General features: G+C 55.8%; 6 protein-coding genes across 6 annotated transcripts; 5 read left to right on the forward strand and 1 right to left on the reverse strand.

Annotated features, from left to right (window-relative positions):
- Positions 1-10: 10 nt before the first annotated feature.
- On the forward strand, positions 11-3,258 carry B0T26DRAFT_740538 (uncharacterized protein; the record flags this gene model as incomplete). The annotated part of the gene is made up of 6 exons (XM_060443855.1): positions 11-42; positions 773-833; positions 1,074-2,158; positions 2,206-2,336; positions 2,408-2,645; positions 2,757-3,258. 6 exons carry the CDS (start codon positions 11-13, stop codon positions 3,256-3,258), a joined length of 2,049 nt encoding a protein of 682 aa, XP_060295715.1.
- A 3,892-nt stretch (positions 3,259-7,150) lies between these two features.
- On the reverse strand, positions 7,151-7,411 carry B0T26DRAFT_751065 (uncharacterized protein; the record flags this gene model as incomplete). Its single annotated transcript, XM_060445324.1, has 2 exons — positions 7,151-7,263; positions 7,336-7,411. 2 exons carry the CDS (start codon positions 7,409-7,411, stop codon positions 7,151-7,153), a joined length of 189 nt encoding a protein of 62 aa, XP_060295716.1.
- Positions 7,412-7,967: 556 nt separating this feature from the next.
- On the forward strand, positions 7,968-9,052 carry B0T26DRAFT_871541 (uncharacterized protein; the record flags this gene model as incomplete). The annotated part of the gene is made up of 4 exons (XM_060447933.1): positions 7,968-8,286; positions 8,366-8,491; positions 8,563-8,778; positions 8,844-9,052. Exons 1-4 carry the CDS (start codon positions 8,055-8,057, stop codon positions 9,050-9,052), a joined length of 783 nt encoding a protein of 260 aa, XP_060295717.1. The 5' UTR covers positions 7,968-8,054.
- A 1,352-nt stretch (positions 9,053-10,404) lies between these two features.
- B0T26DRAFT_853581 (uncharacterized protein) lies at positions 10,405-12,043 on the forward strand (the record flags this gene model as incomplete). Its single annotated transcript, XM_060447670.1, has 5 exons — positions 10,405-10,566; positions 10,637-11,101; positions 11,263-11,330; positions 11,403-11,485; positions 11,559-12,043. The coding sequence occupies 5 exons, from the start codon at positions 10,405-10,407 to the stop codon at positions 12,041-12,043; spliced, it is 1,263 nt and encodes a 420-aa protein (XP_060295718.1).
- Positions 12,044-12,900: 857 nt separating this feature from the next.
- On the forward strand, positions 12,901-14,325 carry B0T26DRAFT_645322 (uncharacterized protein; the record flags this gene model as incomplete). Its single annotated transcript, XM_060437707.1, has 3 exons — positions 12,901-13,155; positions 13,218-13,814; positions 13,885-14,325. 3 exons carry the CDS (start codon positions 12,901-12,903, stop codon positions 14,323-14,325), a joined length of 1,293 nt encoding a protein of 430 aa, XP_060295719.1.
- Positions 14,084-15,261, forward strand: B0T26DRAFT_270465 (uncharacterized protein). Its single transcript, XM_060434098.1, has one exon. It carries the CDS (start codon positions 14,383-14,385, stop codon positions 15,064-15,066), a length of 684 nt encoding a protein of 227 aa, XP_060295720.1. The 5' UTR covers positions 14,084-14,382; the 3' UTR covers positions 15,067-15,261.
- Positions 15,262-16,787: the final 1,526 nt, after the last annotated feature.

The following is a 16,787-nucleotide window of genomic DNA, read 5'->3' on the forward strand; positions in this document are numbered from 1 at the left end:
ATGTTTTGCAATGTACATTTATCAGAGAATGAGAGAGTCTCCGTTCTCATATGTACGCGATATTTAACTAGGAAACTCATAATTTGAGTTCGAGAGTATGACTTCGCAACGAGCCACAGGTAATCATGCCGAATTTCCAGAACTAAGAGAATAAATGACAAAGGAAGGAGAAAGTGAAAGAACGAGATGAGACAAAGGCATGGAAGTTGTAATAAGCTTTACAGATTGAGCGACTTTAGACCGAGATCTAAGCTGCCGCAACCCGAGGGGGCGGGCCGGTAGCTCATAACTAGTATATAATGTCCCGATAATTAGTTCGGCCACCAAATTCTGCTGAATTTCATTCTTTGCATCGCACAGAGTGCTGGAATTTTATAGGGATACCGAATCGGATTCGCAAACGAACCATGAGTAGGACGCGATGAACTGCAATACGGAATTTTATTGCGCTGCAGGCAGTGACGTCAAGGTGTGACGTCATTTGACGGGGTCTTTCTGCAATCCTGCCTTGCCCGCGACGGGAAGGAAAGCAGGGCTGCCTTGGCTGGGCACTCAATTAAAATACACGCAGGCACCCAAGGTAGCGACCGTAGTGGTGGCAGCTCCTGCATTTTTTCCCACAGTCGTCGGGTCTAGATCGAGATCTACGCGCTCATCGACGTTCATCGACGCTCCACAGTCCAGTGTCCAGACTGCACGCCGCTGCACGGCTGACCACTCCAAGCCCAAGCAAGAGGGTCCAGCCAAGCTGTCACAAGCTTACTTTACACAGTATGACTTCGAGAGCCCAAACACGAACAGCCTGTCAGCGCTGCCGAAAGAAACGGTCGAAAGTAATCATGGCATTCTCAATCAAACCTCTTCCACAAGACAAAAAAGAACACAAAAAAGAAGAAAAAAGAAATATAATGTGCAAAAAAAAACATGACAATGAGCTCTTTTTGGTCTCGGTCTAGAACTCCACTAGCCTCTGGCCTTGGTCCCTTCATGTGCAGCCACAACATCTTTGCTCAGTGCTCTTCAAATATCACCTTGGCAGTCAACAGCCTACTAACCTTGTGAGTTGCTCGCAGTGCGATGGCAAAACACCGTGTCGGAGGTGCGACGAGGCCCAGCAGACTTGCGAGTACGACCACACACGCCGAGAATCAAAAGACGAGCTTCGTGCCGAGAAGGACCGCTTGAGCAAGCGCAGCCATGACACAGACAACGTCCTAGTTGCCTTGGCATCCATTCAGGATGCACAAGTCTGCAAGAGAGTTCTTCAAGCCCTCATCGACGGCTCCATGTCTCGGGCTGACGTCTTGAGACGCTTCGGTCAAGAAGTTCAAGAATCAGATCCCTCCCCTACCCCTTCAGCTTCTGCCCCAGGCTCTGGCTCTGGTCCGGCCTACAGCCCTGCTTCAAGCCTCCCACCACCACCAAGTTGGCAGTACTACTCGGGCTCCGTCATCAGCCCTGATTCCGAGGGCGCATACCTTGCATCCCGCCCTCGAGCGAGTTGCTTCGACCATCTGATGTCGTGGAGGTCATCTCGTGCCGTCCCTTTCCCCAACGCTGGCTCGGCATCTGACCCAGCCTCGGCCATCTCAGCGCCGTCAACAGTCTTGTCTCTCCCGCCGCTGCCGCTTGACGCATACGCCTCGCACTCTCGTGTCGACACATGGACACGCACAGGCTGGACCACGGCGCATATACGCCATCTGGTCGACGTCGTTCTCACCTCTGACTACCTCCCATTCTGTCTCCTCTGCACCGATCTTTTCCTGCACGACTTTGAACACGGGTCAAGCCGGTTCTGCTCGCCAGCCCTGGTGCACGCCATCCTAGCACTGGCCACTTGTCTGGTTAACGAAAACAATGACAGCAGCGGCCTTCTACCTTCAGGGTGGGTAGGAAGCCAGACTTTCTTCGAAGAGGCCCAGTCGGATTTTCGCCAAGGAGGGCAGCCAGATGCGCTTCCTGATATCCAGGCGCTCGGGATCCTCGCCCTCTACCAGTTGCGCTGTGGAAGAGAGGCAGAAGCCCAGGAACTGGCCGAGGTTTGCGTCACGAGCATCATGGACCTTTGTCAACGCATGCCATTGGATGGCGAGGAAGAGGAACTACATGCCCGAGTACGAGCCACCACGTACTGTGGCGCTATAACCCTAGTCCGGTAAGTCTCAAGAGTTCTCTTGTCTGATTGTCGCTTATGATGGACAGGATTCTTTCCCTGGTAACCGGACGGACATTGAATGTACTCAACAACAAAGATCAAGACGATCTGATATACTTGGATCAAGTGTCTCGCAGCAGCGGAGGCAAGAGCGAGTGGAGAGGCGCCATGCGACCCAGTAAGTCACCCTCTCTGTTGACGTTCGACTAGTCAACGTGTGGGACATAAATCGCTAGATCGTTGATGAAGAGACCAACATAGACCTCGCCAAAGAAGCCCACAGCGTCGAGTTGCTCCAACTTATGGCAGCCAAGATTTTCCAGCTGACCGAGCTGGTCTACAAAATCTCCACCGCCGCGCGAAAAGACGTCGAAGCTGCCTCGACCGAGATAGTGAGCACGTATACTAGTTGTCTCAACTGGTATAACGACTTCTTCACTCTTTTCGATTCGGAGAGCGGAAGAACGCCCTTTGTGCTTTTTGTTCAGTAAGCCACATACCGAGTCCCCCACCGTTTCTTCTAATTCAAAAACAAATACAAATACAAACAGTCCCGAAGGCTATTCGGTTTCGGCCCCAGTCTGACGGATGTAATTAGTATGTTCTACCATTTCTGTCTCCTCTGCGCGATCCAGCCGTTCGTCGGCCTCGAAGTCGACTCAGACATGCGGCCCCACGAGATCTCCATGCAGGCCACGCAATCGATCCTGGCCCTCGTGCAGTCCTACGACGACCTCTTCACGTTGCGGCGCGTCTCCTGCCTCATCCCCTACTTCGTCTGCATCTCGGGCCTCTTCAGCTTGGCCATGCAGGACAGCGGATCGCGCGTTGACCCGTCCTACTTGCGGCTCGGGGGCGGAGAAACGCCGCTGATTGCGAGAAAAGTGCCAGACGACACGGATGGAAACCCGGCCGAGTCGAAACAAAGCGGCAGCACCGTTCCGCCCGCCACGCCCCTCCGCATCAAGACCTCGGCCGCGGCCCACGCATCTCTGCTCCTAGCCAAGATCAGCTCGACGCATCCTGCGGCGGCGGCCGCCGACAGGCTGCTTAGGCGCGAAATTGCTTCGGCGCGGGCGGGTGACAGATTGCCAACCTAGATACGGCAGCGTGGCGTCTCGGATCGGCTTTGGTTCTGATGGGGATGACAGTAACGAAACAAGGAGATTCTTGAGGATACTTGTGTGGAAGGAAAAGGGCAGACCGGCGCCCAAGGGAGCTAGGGGTTGGCAAAATGCGTCGTTAAGCGCTTGGGTTCACAGGATAGACATGACTTGATGTTTCAAGTCCTGGAAAAGACAAGGATCATCAAGAGAAGGGCGGTCATGCGCGCCCTGGTAAGAACATGATAGGGTGATGGCGGCAGCTTGGTGGTCTGTTGGTTCTGCCCACGAAGACAAAAACCTGACTCTTGCAGATGACCGGCGATACGAGGACGCGGCCTCGACCGGGAGAACACTACCCCTGGGACAGAATTGTCAGCACGGTGTGCCTCGGCCGTGCCAGGTCGTGGCAGTGAGGAGTCACAGAGAGGGGGAGAGTCTTGGCAGGTCGCTGACCTTGAGCGACTATGCATGTGTTGGTTGGTGCCCGTGATCACCGGCTGCTTCGCGGAGTATCGACGATAGTGGATGGTGGGTCCGTGGACGTGTGCCTCGGGCCAAGATCGCGCCAGACATCTGCTTCGTCTATTAGGACTTCGTCTTCTGTTTCCCCCCCGGGGTCTGGCGACTTGCTTCGATTTGAGGTAACGCGGCATCTGAGCTCTAGGCAACGGACTGTGGGCGGAGCTGGGCAGCGGGCTGGACGAATATAAATAAGCCACCATCGCCATTGGGAGGCCCCTAGCAGATCTCCTTTGCAATTTACCTCCCAGCTCCTGCAGTCCGAATCTCCTCGACAGTTTCCTCTCAGGTCTCACAACCACGATGGCGGGAAGCTACGTGATTAACTCGAGCGGCCATATCAACCCGAGACATCTACGACAGCCCGTCCTCGGACGATGATTCAGACGATGATGAATTCCCACCTCTCAAAGCGTTCTGTATGATCTTTGACGAGATGAAGAAGGACGAATCTCTGGATTTCATGGAAGCTTAGACCCAGATCCTGAAGAGAAAACGTACAGGTTCGTGGCAGCTAGCCTGTCTTTGACTGTGACTAACGGGAGAAGGATCGCCGATACAACAGAATGAAACTGTGGAAGGAGCTGCTTCCGGACAGCCAGCGGACAGCGATGCTTCAACCGCCCTCTCACTGCCGCGCGTCACGGGTCTTATCATGCAATCTTTATCATCGTGTGTACGACCGGTTGCTCCGCATCGAGACGGCTAGCAACAGTAGGTTCAGGCTCCTAACCCCATCTCCACTAAAATAATCCTGCCGCATCTGCTTACAACTCTATAGACTTCCTCTAGAACGACAGAAAATTAAGCAGCAAAGACATTTTCTGGGCAATATGAGCCACGACTCGCACCCTAAAGCGTCTGCCATCGGCGGAGTTAGCGGAGTCGGCGGAGTCGGCGGCAGTGTGCCTCGAGATAACCGCAGCGGGCCCAGGTCCAACATACATCCAAGAGTGTTAAGTGTTGCCACCGTAGGTAGAATCGGCGGCGGACTTGCTCGTGATGCCACCTACAGCGGGCCCGGTTTCGACATACATCCAAGGGTATCAAGTCGAGGGAACTTTTCGAAGAGGCCTGCTGAGGCCTCAGCTTCAAACGGAGACGCCAAGCACCTAGGATCACAAGACGAGCTGGCCCAAATCATGCCTTACAAAATACCCATCGGCGCCGTATCTGACGACGCCCCTCAGTCTTCCCCAACGTCAACGGGCGAAGCCCGGCTCGTTTAGCTGACGGAGGAAGTCAGGGCCTACACTATCATAGTCCCGCACGGCGCTGCAGTTGTCAGCCAGCAGCCTCTTTTTGTGGTCCATCTGCAGGTCGTCGGCGACTTGGCCTCGGCGGGCCATGACACCCGCCAGGGGAACCCTCCATTCTTGTTAGTGTGATGCGTGGTCAAGGCAAGAGATATCGACAGGTGGTATGGTCTCCGAGGCTTGGCATACAGGGAGGCAGTGGAGTGGCGTGACGTTTGGCGTGCGGCTGAGCCTTCAAGAGGCAGCGACCCATCTTCCCCTCAGTTCCCACGGGTCTTGAGAGATAGCTCCTCGAACCGCTACCCAGACCCCAGCAACGAAGTTAGCAGCAACTAGGCCTCCGATCTATCCTAAATTTCACGCTTCAATGGAGCTAGAAACAGTGGCTATCACATCTGAGCCGGCTTGGGGTGCACGGAGCAGTCATCATTGGAGTCTGACACGACCGCAGGAAAGCCGGCAAGCAGTCAGGGTATGCCAAAAAGTCATCTCCTCGCCACGACTTCGACCACCACCACCGTTCCAATCCATACCGCACCAGCGGATGATATCCGTTTTACATATTTATTAGTCCAAGTTCTTAATAAGTATATAGTACTAGTAATTGACGCTACCTGTATATTTATTATCTTGGCGTATTACGGCTTAGAGATCGGGGCGGGTTCTTTGTAAACAAGATGGTTGTCGATATTAGATTTATCCTTGGTGAAATTATCTTTTATGGCTGTTTCTATTAGGTTGTCGTCTGGGTTTATGCCCTCTGGCCTGATTTTCTTTGGCTCAGGAGTTATAGTATGGAGTTCTGGAGCATACGTAGATATTCGTGAAGGGAAAAAAGACAAGTGATCAAATAGAGAAAAATACGGAGGTGATTAGAGAGATTGTAGAAGGGAATGTAGGTGTTGGAATCACCAGGTACCGGTACTGGAATCAACAGGGCGTAACACGCCGAAGTCTGGTGGTTCAAGTGTTGATTGTTGATGTCTGTGCATCTAGAAGGGGGTGGCCGTAGGCCACTTATGTGGAAATCCGGGGGGGGGGGGGGGGGAGGCCCTACGCCTCCACCGCCACCTGTGTGGCTAGTGTATGCGCCACCACCGCCACCTCCGTGGCTGACTGGCGCGTTGTTCCAATAACAACACTAGGTAGTATCACGTTCAGCCGTTATGAGGGAGGGTGTCAGTGTCAGGGGCGAGCTATAGGGCAGTTGATTGGTCTGCAGCGCCAAGGACTGATTTATTCAACCAGGTGGCATGGCATGGCATGGCATGCTTGTCTGACTTGGCCTAACTTTCAAGACAACCTAGTAATTAGAGAAGAGGCTGGGGAGTGGGGGATCAGAAGTAGAAATCGAGGCTCCAAATACAAGGGGTAATATGGATCTACGCCCTCTCGGACAAGTGGCAACCGATGCGGACAAGGATAGCAGCATCCAAGTGAATTTAACGGTACATATTAGAAACTGGGCTGGGGTCCTCAGCTAGGTAAGTAGCTCAGGCAGTCTAGTCAAGTGCCGAGTCCTAGTAAATGGGACAAAGAGGAGTGAAAGGGGGCATGATCCTCGCGTCTCGGCATTTCCTGTCGGAGATTGATTTATATAGACACTTTCCAATGTTTATCAGGGAGGATTGTGTCTCTGCAAAGGTCTTGCAACCTCTACCAAATTGATCTCGCCCTATGCTGGGTATTAACTAAGGCTGAGCCGCAACCACGCAGCGTTTTTTTAATTTATTAACTACCTAAATTGCAGTCTATCTATAGAGGCTCGGCCATTAATTAATTATCCATCCTAGAGATATCTCTCCAGGACGTATCTCTCCAGGACGTATCTCTCCAAGGAGACGTAACTAGTAGTCCCCAATGACCAGAATCCCACCCTAGACACAGCGGTCAGGCCGAAGACAAGGGCCGACCACTTAGGTAAGTATCCCAGACGTTTCACGAACCTAGATTGCCAGTTTAAACACGTGAAATTGTCAGATAACCAAGTGCTGTGAACAAGGTACTACGTAGCACCCAACTAAGCCGCCTCCAGCCCAGTCTCCTACCAGCCAAGGCGTCAACAAAGAAAGCCCATGCAGCCACTCCCCCACCGCCGCAGTGACGTCTCCCTAGAAGAAGCACGTGCTGACACGTCCCTTAGCCAAAGTCGGGAAGTTAGCTTCCTTGCACTTGTCCTTGTCCTTGTCATCGTCCCCGTCCTTGTAGGGTTCCGTGATGATGTCTTGAGAACAGACGTCAGCAATCATGCTGGTATGGCTGCAAGACAAGACCAAGTGGTAATTGTGAGTCTCACCTTTAGGCAGGGGCACCGCCGCCGCCATGTTAGCGACAAGCGCGAGCAGGATGACAAAGTACTTGTTAAGATGCATTCTAACGGTTGGGTGGGGGTGAATAATAAGCAACTGGCTCGGTATTACCGGTCTAACTTCAAGTAGTGGTGGCCAACTTGTCGAGCCGGGCTCGTGCCTTTCTTTCAACACATCGGCCTCGGCCGGCTTCTTATAATTTTTCCTCTCTCGTAGTTGGTTGCAGCTGTTTCGGTGCCAATGAGCGAGCTTGCAATGCCAACCGGCAATCGGCCGACGAGGCCGCTGGATGCAGTGCCACGGCCCTCCGCTCCGGCAAGTGGCATGTTGTCCAGTGGAAGCAAGCTCAGCAACAAGGATAGGTACTTGCCTGTCCACCTGGGCACATGCTGCAAAGGAGGGGAGCTTTATTTTATATTACCCTTCATCGAGCATTAGGTACGACACCCGTACGGACGAACCACGCCGCGTTCCTACTTCCATATGCCTCGCCAACCCCGCAGCTTCAAAAGGGCAAACTCGGCAAATCGGGATGTTTTGGTTCGGAGTCTGTCCGGAGACTTACCTAGTCGGAGAATCGGTGTGCATCTACCTGAATCAATCAATCATATTACTCGCCGTGAATCGTTTACCGCCGGCCGGCCTCGACATGCGTTAACCACATGCTGCTCGACAACTACCCTTTCAAGTCCTGAGCAGTGTCAACATGTCGCCAACCGACCTTACCAGCTTCGACGCAGACACCGAGCAGTGCCCACAGCTCCTCGACTCGCCCTTGCGAGCACGCCACAACCAGAAACGATCCGTGACTCGCGAGCAAGCGTACAGCTTCGCGCTCCATGTCTTGATCACCTTGCTAGTGGTGCTGCTGTGGGGGGCAAGGAGGAGCACGCGCGAGGATCCTGGCCTGCTGCCATGCACCCGCGGGCAGACATGGTGTAAGACACATAGGCGCCCATCCAAATCCGAGAGACGGCCAGCACGCTGACTACAGCTTCATCGCTCACAACACCAAAGCGCCCCTCCAAGACTCGATCGAGTACGAGACGAGCGGCAAGACGTCGCTCGACTACCACAAGTTCAGCCGCTACTCGGGCCCGCCGTCGCAAGAACAAGACGACGCGTGGGACGAGCTGCTCAGGCGTGAGTCTCACCCCCCAAGACAGACGAACAGACAGACAGACAACCAGCGCCGTGCTCCTGACAAAAACTAGCGGTCATGATCCGCGCCAGCCGCGCCGAGATGCAGCGCGCGGGCGAGAAGTTCGAATCCATGGCCGCGCTGGCCGACGGCGGCGGCGGCTACCTGGCCACGATCGCCGTGTACCATGAGCTGCACTGCCTGCGGCGGCTGCGCAATTTCGTCTTCCAGAGCCGCTACTACCCCAACCTCACGGCCGCCGAGGACGCGTACCTGCACTCGCACCTCGGTGCGTGATCCCGTTTCCATCCAAGATCCAAAGCAGGAAAACTCGAGCTAATGCTGTTGGCATAGATCACTGCATCGAGTCGCTGCGGCTGACCGTCATGTGCCACGCCAACCTGGCCCTCTACTCGTTCGCCTGGATCGACCCGACGCGCGACCGCCCCGTCGCCACGACCAGCGCCCAGGCCGTGTGCGCCCGGTGGAGCTCCGTCGACGGCTGGGCCCGCGCCCGCATGGTCTCGCCTAATCCTGCGGTCCGTCCCCGGTTTGAGGGTTAGGAACTTGGTATGGGGTATGTGGCAGGGCTGGCTGTCTATAGTATTACTGGATGTGTGCTTGTGTGCTTTGTGCTTGTGTGCTTTGTGCTTGTGTGCTTTGTGCTTGTGTGCTTGTGTGCTTGTGTGCTTGTTTGAGCTCTTATTTGTCTTTCGTAGTTGAGTTTGAATTTCAAGGGAAACAAGTGGCCGCCTGGAATTGACCCACTTTTCATGGAATTGAACCACATTTTCCAGGCCCTGGTTAGCATGCCTCTATACTTGATTCTCTATTTTTCCTTCATTCTTGGCCTCGAAATGCCCTCATTTCGGGCTCATTACAACACTTTCCCTGCCTTCTCTCAACGAGTATAAGGAAGCCTTCTTTTCTGTACTTTTAGATCTATTTGGGCAGACAATTCAAAGCGCTGTCAACTCCGATCATGAGCAACAAAGTGAAATCTCTGTTGTCAGCTCATCGGCACCCGAGTGATTCTTGTTGTGCCCCTACGTGGTGACCAACATTTGCGTTGAACCCACTGCAAATTCATTCGTGAATTAACCTGCATCACTCACTGATGGTTGTTTGAATGTGAATGTTCAAGGGCCAGGCCAGCCCGGCTAAAGTGCTCGCGTGTGCGTGTTATTAGCTGCGCTACGGGATGGGATGTATTGCACCACAATTCGCAATCATGGAACACGCCGTAGCTAATACGGAGTCGCAGTGCCCAACCTCACTGATAAGCCAATATCATCCCGGGGCGCATTTCCTGGTTGGGGCCTATTCATTTGGCCCGTCCCTCGCACACCTAATCGGCAGCCTTCGGCCCCTTGTTTATTGTGCACAGCGACAAGACTCAGCTGTGCCTCGGCATGGCATTCGGCAATCCTGACACAGCTGTGTCGGGGCGGACATGCCTTTCGTCGGAGCAAACATCTTGCCCGAGCTGCCTACTTCATGACAAGAGCCGGTCCGAGGTCCTACATGACGCAAAGCAGGGAGTTGGGCTCTACCTGGCCCTGAAGCCAGCGAAGTGAGCATCGGCAGTTTGTCCGGTGGCACAACTCGACGAAATCTGCCTAGGTCAAGTCAGAGGCAATTAACTCTGCGGCGGTAAGACGCAGCGGCCATACCGGTCGAACCAGTCCAGGCGGCGATCCCCGCAGGAACACTCCCCCGGGGCCGCTATACTCTTCTGGGAGCCTTCTCTCATATAGGGTTTATATGTCTTTGCCAGCCAGGCTCATATCATCCCCCGCATGGTTTGCCATTGTCAGACGCGGCCCAGAGCCTCCAGGTCAGGACTCTCAGATCCAGCCCCGAGCTACCCCCAGGTATCACTGCTCTCCCGCCTGCCTGCCCCGGCTCGCCCACAATGTCGCCCCCGCAGGCGTACTACCAGACGCCGGGCCACGTCATTGCCGCCGGCGCCGTGCTTATCGTCGTCGACGTGGTCTCTGTCGTGATGCGTTTCTGGGCGCGCAACAGACAGAAGCAGGGCCTCCGAGCCGACGACTGGCTCATCATACCCGCGACAGTACGCAGGTTCCTTGCTGTTCCCACGTTGAGGGCCTATTTTGATTGGTTGCTGACATTACGCAAAAAAGCTCCTGGTGGTCGGCATCGGCAGCGTCATGTTCTACGGCGTGTCCCAGCAGGCGCTGGCGCACACGCTGGACATCCCGGCGGACTACGCAGGAGGCGACATGTTGGGCCTGGTAACGGCGCAGACGGCGGCGACCATGCGGGTGCAGTTCGCCTTCACGCTGATGCTGCCGCTGGCGCTGGGGTGCGTCAAGCTGAGCATTTTGTTTTTTTACTTCCGCATCTTCTCGACCACGACGGCCAGCAAGACGCACGTGTTCCTCACCGCCGTCATCTTGCTCGTCGCCCTGTGGACCGCTGCCTTCTTCCTCGCCACCCTCTTCCAGTGCCGCCTCGACCTGTGGGCCTTCTTCGGCTCGCCCGCCGACCTCGACTCCCACTGCCCCGGCACCATGTTTGTCGACCTGTCGCTGTGCATTACTAATGTTGTGACGGACGTCGTCATCTTCTGCATCCCGGCGCCCTTGGTGAGCTTTCCGTCTCCTCTGTCTGTCTGTCTGTCTGCCTGCCTGTCTGTCTGTCTGTCTGTCTGTCTGTCTGTCTGTCTGTCTGTCTGTCCGGCCGCCCGTCCGTTCGTCCGTCCTGGTGAAGTAGGGGGTTACAACAACAAAGGCTAACAACGTCACAGGTCTGGCGCTTGAAACTGTCCACAGCCAACAAGCTCACCGCCAGCGCCGTGTTTCTGCTCGGATCAGTGTCAGTACTTGACCCTAAAAGAAAACTCGTGTTGCCATTAGAATCTGATTGAACAACTCTATCCTCGCACAGCACCGTCATAGCCTCGCTGCTCCGCCTCGTCATGACGATCCAGATGGTGTACCTCGGGTTCGACCCCGAAGCCGACCAGATCCGTCTGTGTCCCCGTCTCCGTCCCCGTCCCCCCTTTTAATCCCAAATAAAAACAGAGACTAACACAGTTCCTAGTCGTCATCACCGAGTATCTATACTGGGGCATGGTCGAGGCCGGGACGGGCATCCTGGCCGCCTGCGCGCCCGTGTTCCAGGTGCTGTTCCGCAAGCTGCCGTGGGCGTCGGTGCTGCGCAGCGTCAAGATCATGGTGCGGCTGGGCGGCAGCGGCAGCGGCAAGACGTCGTCGCCGTCGTTTGGCTCCTCGTCGGCTGCCAACGGCAACGGCAACACTAATGCACATCACTACGCCAAGGCCGCGAGCCAGCAGCCCATCCTGCTCAAGCACACGGCCACCGTCACCGTGTCGCACCGTGGCAATAACAGCAACAACAAATACTACTGCCAGCCCCAGCAGGCTGCTGTGGCAGGCCACTGGGGTGCTAGTTCTGACTACTCTGCTTCGGTCGGCAGCGCTTACAGCGGTAAGCCATTCCCGCTCGAACTGCAGGCCGCCGCGGCACCGCATGTGGGAAGTCGTAGACCACTGGAGGATGTTTAGGATAGAATAGAACTAGTAGCTAGGTAACGGGCTGGCACTTCCAGGTTGGATAGATAGAGAGTTGAATGTACGATATGTAAGCGACTTTGCGTAGAAGCGTGGCTGCTGGCATGCGTGTAGTGGTTTCTCCATGCAACAGAATACGGTCACATTCACTTGCACTGGAAATACCTGCCGCAGCCCCCTTTCCCGATCTCAACAGTCTGCCTCGCGTTCGCCGGTTAGTTCTTTTCCATGATTCGTTGCGTCAGTGACGTTGGTACCTACCTAGATAGACAGGTCGGGCGGGCATATATATCTCCGCGTGAGCCGCGTTGCGCACGCGGCATGCTCGAAAGCGAAACGGGCCCATGCGACCAACAGAGGTTCTTCTAGAAGAATTGCAATTACCGAGACAAAAAAAAACAGGCAAATGTCTGCTGTGCCCCTGATCTGCTGGATTGCCATATCGCAGCTGTTGACACACGCGCCGCTCCTGCTTTGTAGGTGAGATAATTTAGCTACCATGCCTCGAGCTGAGTCTCCCTCTCAAATCTGCCTAACCGGGGGCCCGTAGATTAATCTGCGTAAGGCACAGCCACAGGTAGGACCTGGGCCTTCATTTGCCAGGCCCCTGCCTCATATATAGTGGTAGTTGTGATTATCAAGACGGAATTGAAGACAGCAAGGGGAATACAACTGGCGGCGGCCGACGAAGCGGCCGGGCTCGGTGTGTGACGTCTCGGGCATCGGGCTCTGACTTCTCCCCTTTTCTCAACGAGGAGTCGAACGCCTCCCCCTAAAAGAGACCACTCCCCGGAGTCACTTGTTAATAGCCTTGCAGACTCTGCCAGACGCCCACAACATTAGTCCTCAGCATGGGAGACAACAAGTTCCGCATCGCCATCATCGGCGGCGGTCTCGCGGGCGCCACACTCGCCAACGCGCTCTTCCGCATCCCGTACCTCGACGCGCACGTCTACGAGTCTTCGGCCACCTTCTCGGAGCGCGGCGCCGCCGTGGGTCTGTCGGCCAACGCGCAGCAGGCCCTGGAGATGATCATCGTGCCCTCCTCCAAAGAGCTGCTCGAACGGGCTGGCGCCGTCCCCATGAACTCGAGCCGGGCCGTGCTGGTAAGCAAGCGCCCGGCAGCCATGTCATGACTCCTGCCGAAGCTGAAAATCTTGTCTCTTAGGGCTCGGGGCCGGAAGCAGGGACCATCATCATCGACCTGGCGGGCCACGGCGACCCAGGCGTGGTCGTGCATCGCGCGGCCCTGCTCCGCGAGCTGCTCGCGCCGCTGCCGCCGGACCTCTTGCACGCAAACAAAAAACTCAACTCCTTGGTGCAGGAAGAGGACGGCCTCTACCAAGTCCGCTTCGAAGACGGCACCGTCGAGCGCTTCGACGCCGTCATCGGCGCCGACGGCATCTTTGGCTCGGTGCGCAGCTTCGTGCTCGGCGACGCCGCCGCCGCCGCCGCCGCCGAGCACGGCCCGTCCCCGGCGGGGTTCTGGGACTGTAGGGTGCTGGTGCCGTTCGACAAGGCCAAGGCCACGCTCGGCGAGCAGTACTTCGACGTGCACCGCCAGTACGGCTGGGTGGGCGACGGGGCGTTTATCATGCACGACATCCTGGACGCGGGGACGACGGTGCAGTGCGTCGTGTCTGCGGTGGAAAAAGACGCGCCCCGGGACAGGAAGCGCCCGCTGACGTTGGAAAGTCTAACCAAGTCATTGCGCACGTGGCTTGACGGGCCCATTGCGAAGGGGGTAATAGATGTGAGCTTCTCCGTCCCCGCCAAACGTTAGCCTTTCAGGTCTGGTCTCATCTGGATAGAGAGTTAATTAAACTGTCGTGCAGCTTGTCCTCGACCAGGCGGATCCCCAGGGCTACTCGCAATGGGAGCACAAATCCACTCCTACGTACGCCAACGGGCGTGTTTGCATCATCGGGGACGCCGCCCACGCGACATCCCCGTGGCAGGGCGCCGGTGCAGGACAGGCCTTTGAAGACGCGCTGATCCTCGGCTTCCTCCTGGGCAACGACCACGTCAAACGCCGAGCCGACATCGAAGCCGCATTCAAGGCCTTTGACGTGGTCCGGCGGCCGCGCTGCCAGCAGGTTATCGACTCGAGCCGGGGCACTGGTGCCATCATGTGCGGGCAAAACCCTGATGTTGGCCTGGATCCGGCCAGGGTGAGAGCGGCGTTTGCCGGTCGATGGTCCTTCATTTTCAGTTTGGACCTCGACGAATATAGACAAGATGCGCTGAAGAAGATGAGAGAGTTCTTGGGCCAGTGATGCAGATATAGAGACACAGATGTCAGCCAGCGTACAGCATTTTGCTAGACATAGGATATGACAAGGTGCTTACCTTACTTACCTACCTACCTAGACATCATGGGTATGAAAATAAAGGGGTTATTCTTTTGGTACAACCCTAACCCTGCTACTAGTGCCGTGCAGTTTTTTTTCTCACCCAACTGCGACACGTCTCACGGCTCGGGAACGGCACACGGGAACGGAAATAAAGCGATTCGTGCACAGCTCCGAGAAAGGCTGGTCACGCCATACTCCGTACTTCGGACCCGTCTTGGGAATTTTCTCCTTGCCATTCTCGTCCAGAGCCCGCATGGGTTATATCGATTCAAAGCAGAGATGCTCGTAAGCCTCGCACTTTTTGCGTTGCAACCGCAGACAAGTGAGCAGCAGTCTTGTCTCGGGTTTCAGTCTTTCACCGCCGCCCCCCTTGTGCGACTGTTGGTGGTTGAGTTCCGTCTCTTTGCGCTGACAGGATGGCCTTGGACCTGGGAAGGATTTGGTCTTTCCAGAACAGGTAGGAAGTTTCTCAAAGGGTTTGCTGGCGGAGGGCGATGGAAACGAGTCCGTGCCGACTGCCACCTGCTGCCTGGTTGCCGACTGGATGGGCCTGACTTCCATCATGTCTGTGTGTTGAATCGGCAAATCGGTATGCACAGTACTACATGCCTGGCATGTGTCCATGTGGTGAAAGGGAGGGGGATGGCGCCATCAATGCAATGATATAGCTGACCTGCACCGCATTTGTTGACACTGCATTGCTGATAATAATAAAAGCAAGAATCCTTTGCCTACCGTCCGTCGGTCGCTCTTTGGGTCTGATTGACTGAGAAGACGTTGGCCCATTGCGACGCGCGTATGCAGATTTGTATTCCATGATGCTTGTTGCTTGCTGGCGCGGCGTGCGATAGAGGATATACCGGGCCGCAGGGCAGCAAATTTCCCGCTCGTATTCTATCCACATCCGTCACCGTCTCTTCTCATCTTCTCACCCTCGTGTCCAGCGTCCTCGGCGCCAGCAATTGGCCACGCGCGGCGAGGTCCGGGATATCAAGGCCGGTAGGTGTCGAGTTAGAGCATGCACCGTAGCAATTGCGGTGTTTTGCGCAGTGTTACGGATCTGTGATCCGCAGGTACGGCAGGCAATGTCGTCCAAAGCTAAGAATAGACTGCAGCGAACGATTGACGATTGACGATTGATCCATGGAGGGGCCTCCGGGCGTCACCGCGGCAGGCCCCACTCGCCTCCTCCGGGCCTCCATCGACCCCTTTCTTCTACCGTGTACAGCCGCAAAAAGTGGGCTCGTGGGCTGGGCGGCTTTGAGAAAGCGGACGGTGGCGGGCATAAGCTCTGGGCGGGCGCCGATCGCCCTGGCGTCAGAGGGTGGGTTCCCGTGCAGTGGCCTGCATGCGTGCATTCAGCGACTTAGCGGTTTCCTTGGCTAGCGGGCGCTAGAAGCCAGAGGGCAAGCGCTGCCGTCATAGGACACCGGACAACAGACCAACGCGACTAATACGACGGGCGGCTGCGAGTGGCCGTCATCAAACCAGATGCCCCAGTGACAGCGCAGCAAGGAAGGAGCCCGACAGGACTGGAAATCGATGCAAACGAGAGGGCTTCGCGAATCGAGATTTCAGAATTGGAGACGAGATGGGCCAAATGGACCCGGGTAGCAAACAGCCGAGCTGCTCGCAACCGCAACCGGGATGCTGCTGGAAAAGTGGCTCTGGGCAAGAGGCGAACACCTTGGAGGAGCAACCTTGGGGAGCTCTTGCATCGATCCACAATTACGAAGGCTCTCCGCATCTATTGGGGGTCTTGACTGGGACTCTACTCTGCACGTGTACAGTACCGATTACCTGAGGGGCCTTGATACTAATCATTTTTGTCGGCAGGTTGGCCAGGGCCGTTGAGCGCCCACCCATGCCATCTGTGGACGCTGTGTGCAAGCTTGCAGTCTGATACGAAATATCCGGTGTTGCTGGGCAAAGCCCACCCTACCAATTGGAGTCCGAGATCATGCAAAACCCAAACAACGTGAGCTCGGCCCTGCCTGTCCTGCCTCGGGTGCATATGTACAGTCCTGTATGGAGAACATGCATGCATATCTGCCAGTGCTTGCCTTGAAGGGCGCCCTGTCTTTTGGCAAGGCACTATCCAGAACTACGCAAACGAGAGTTGACGCTGACCACGGATCCGGCACGGAGCGTGGCCTCAAAGGAACTAACTGTAAGGCAGTTCTAGCGTGAAGAAGAAATTCCTACTATCCACCAAGGTACCTACACCTGGCTCGGGCGCACACAGCAACCCGTGGAATGCACATCTTTTTGGACTTGAAGACAGGGGGGAAGAGGGGTGGAGGGGGGCTTATTTGAAGCGTCCTGCCGAAACGCCCGAGTCTGCTGCTGGGTCCCGTCCCTGCTTCTAAGCCCACCTTCCTGCG

This window comes from Lasiosphaeria miniovina, assembly GCF_030549165.1.
Source record: "Lasiosphaeria miniovina strain SMH2392-1A chromosome Unknown B0T26scaffold_4, whole genome shotgun sequence".
Taxonomy (NCBI): domain Eukaryota; kingdom Fungi; phylum Ascomycota; class Sordariomycetes; order Sordariales; family Lasiosphaeriaceae; genus Lasiosphaeria; species Lasiosphaeria miniovina.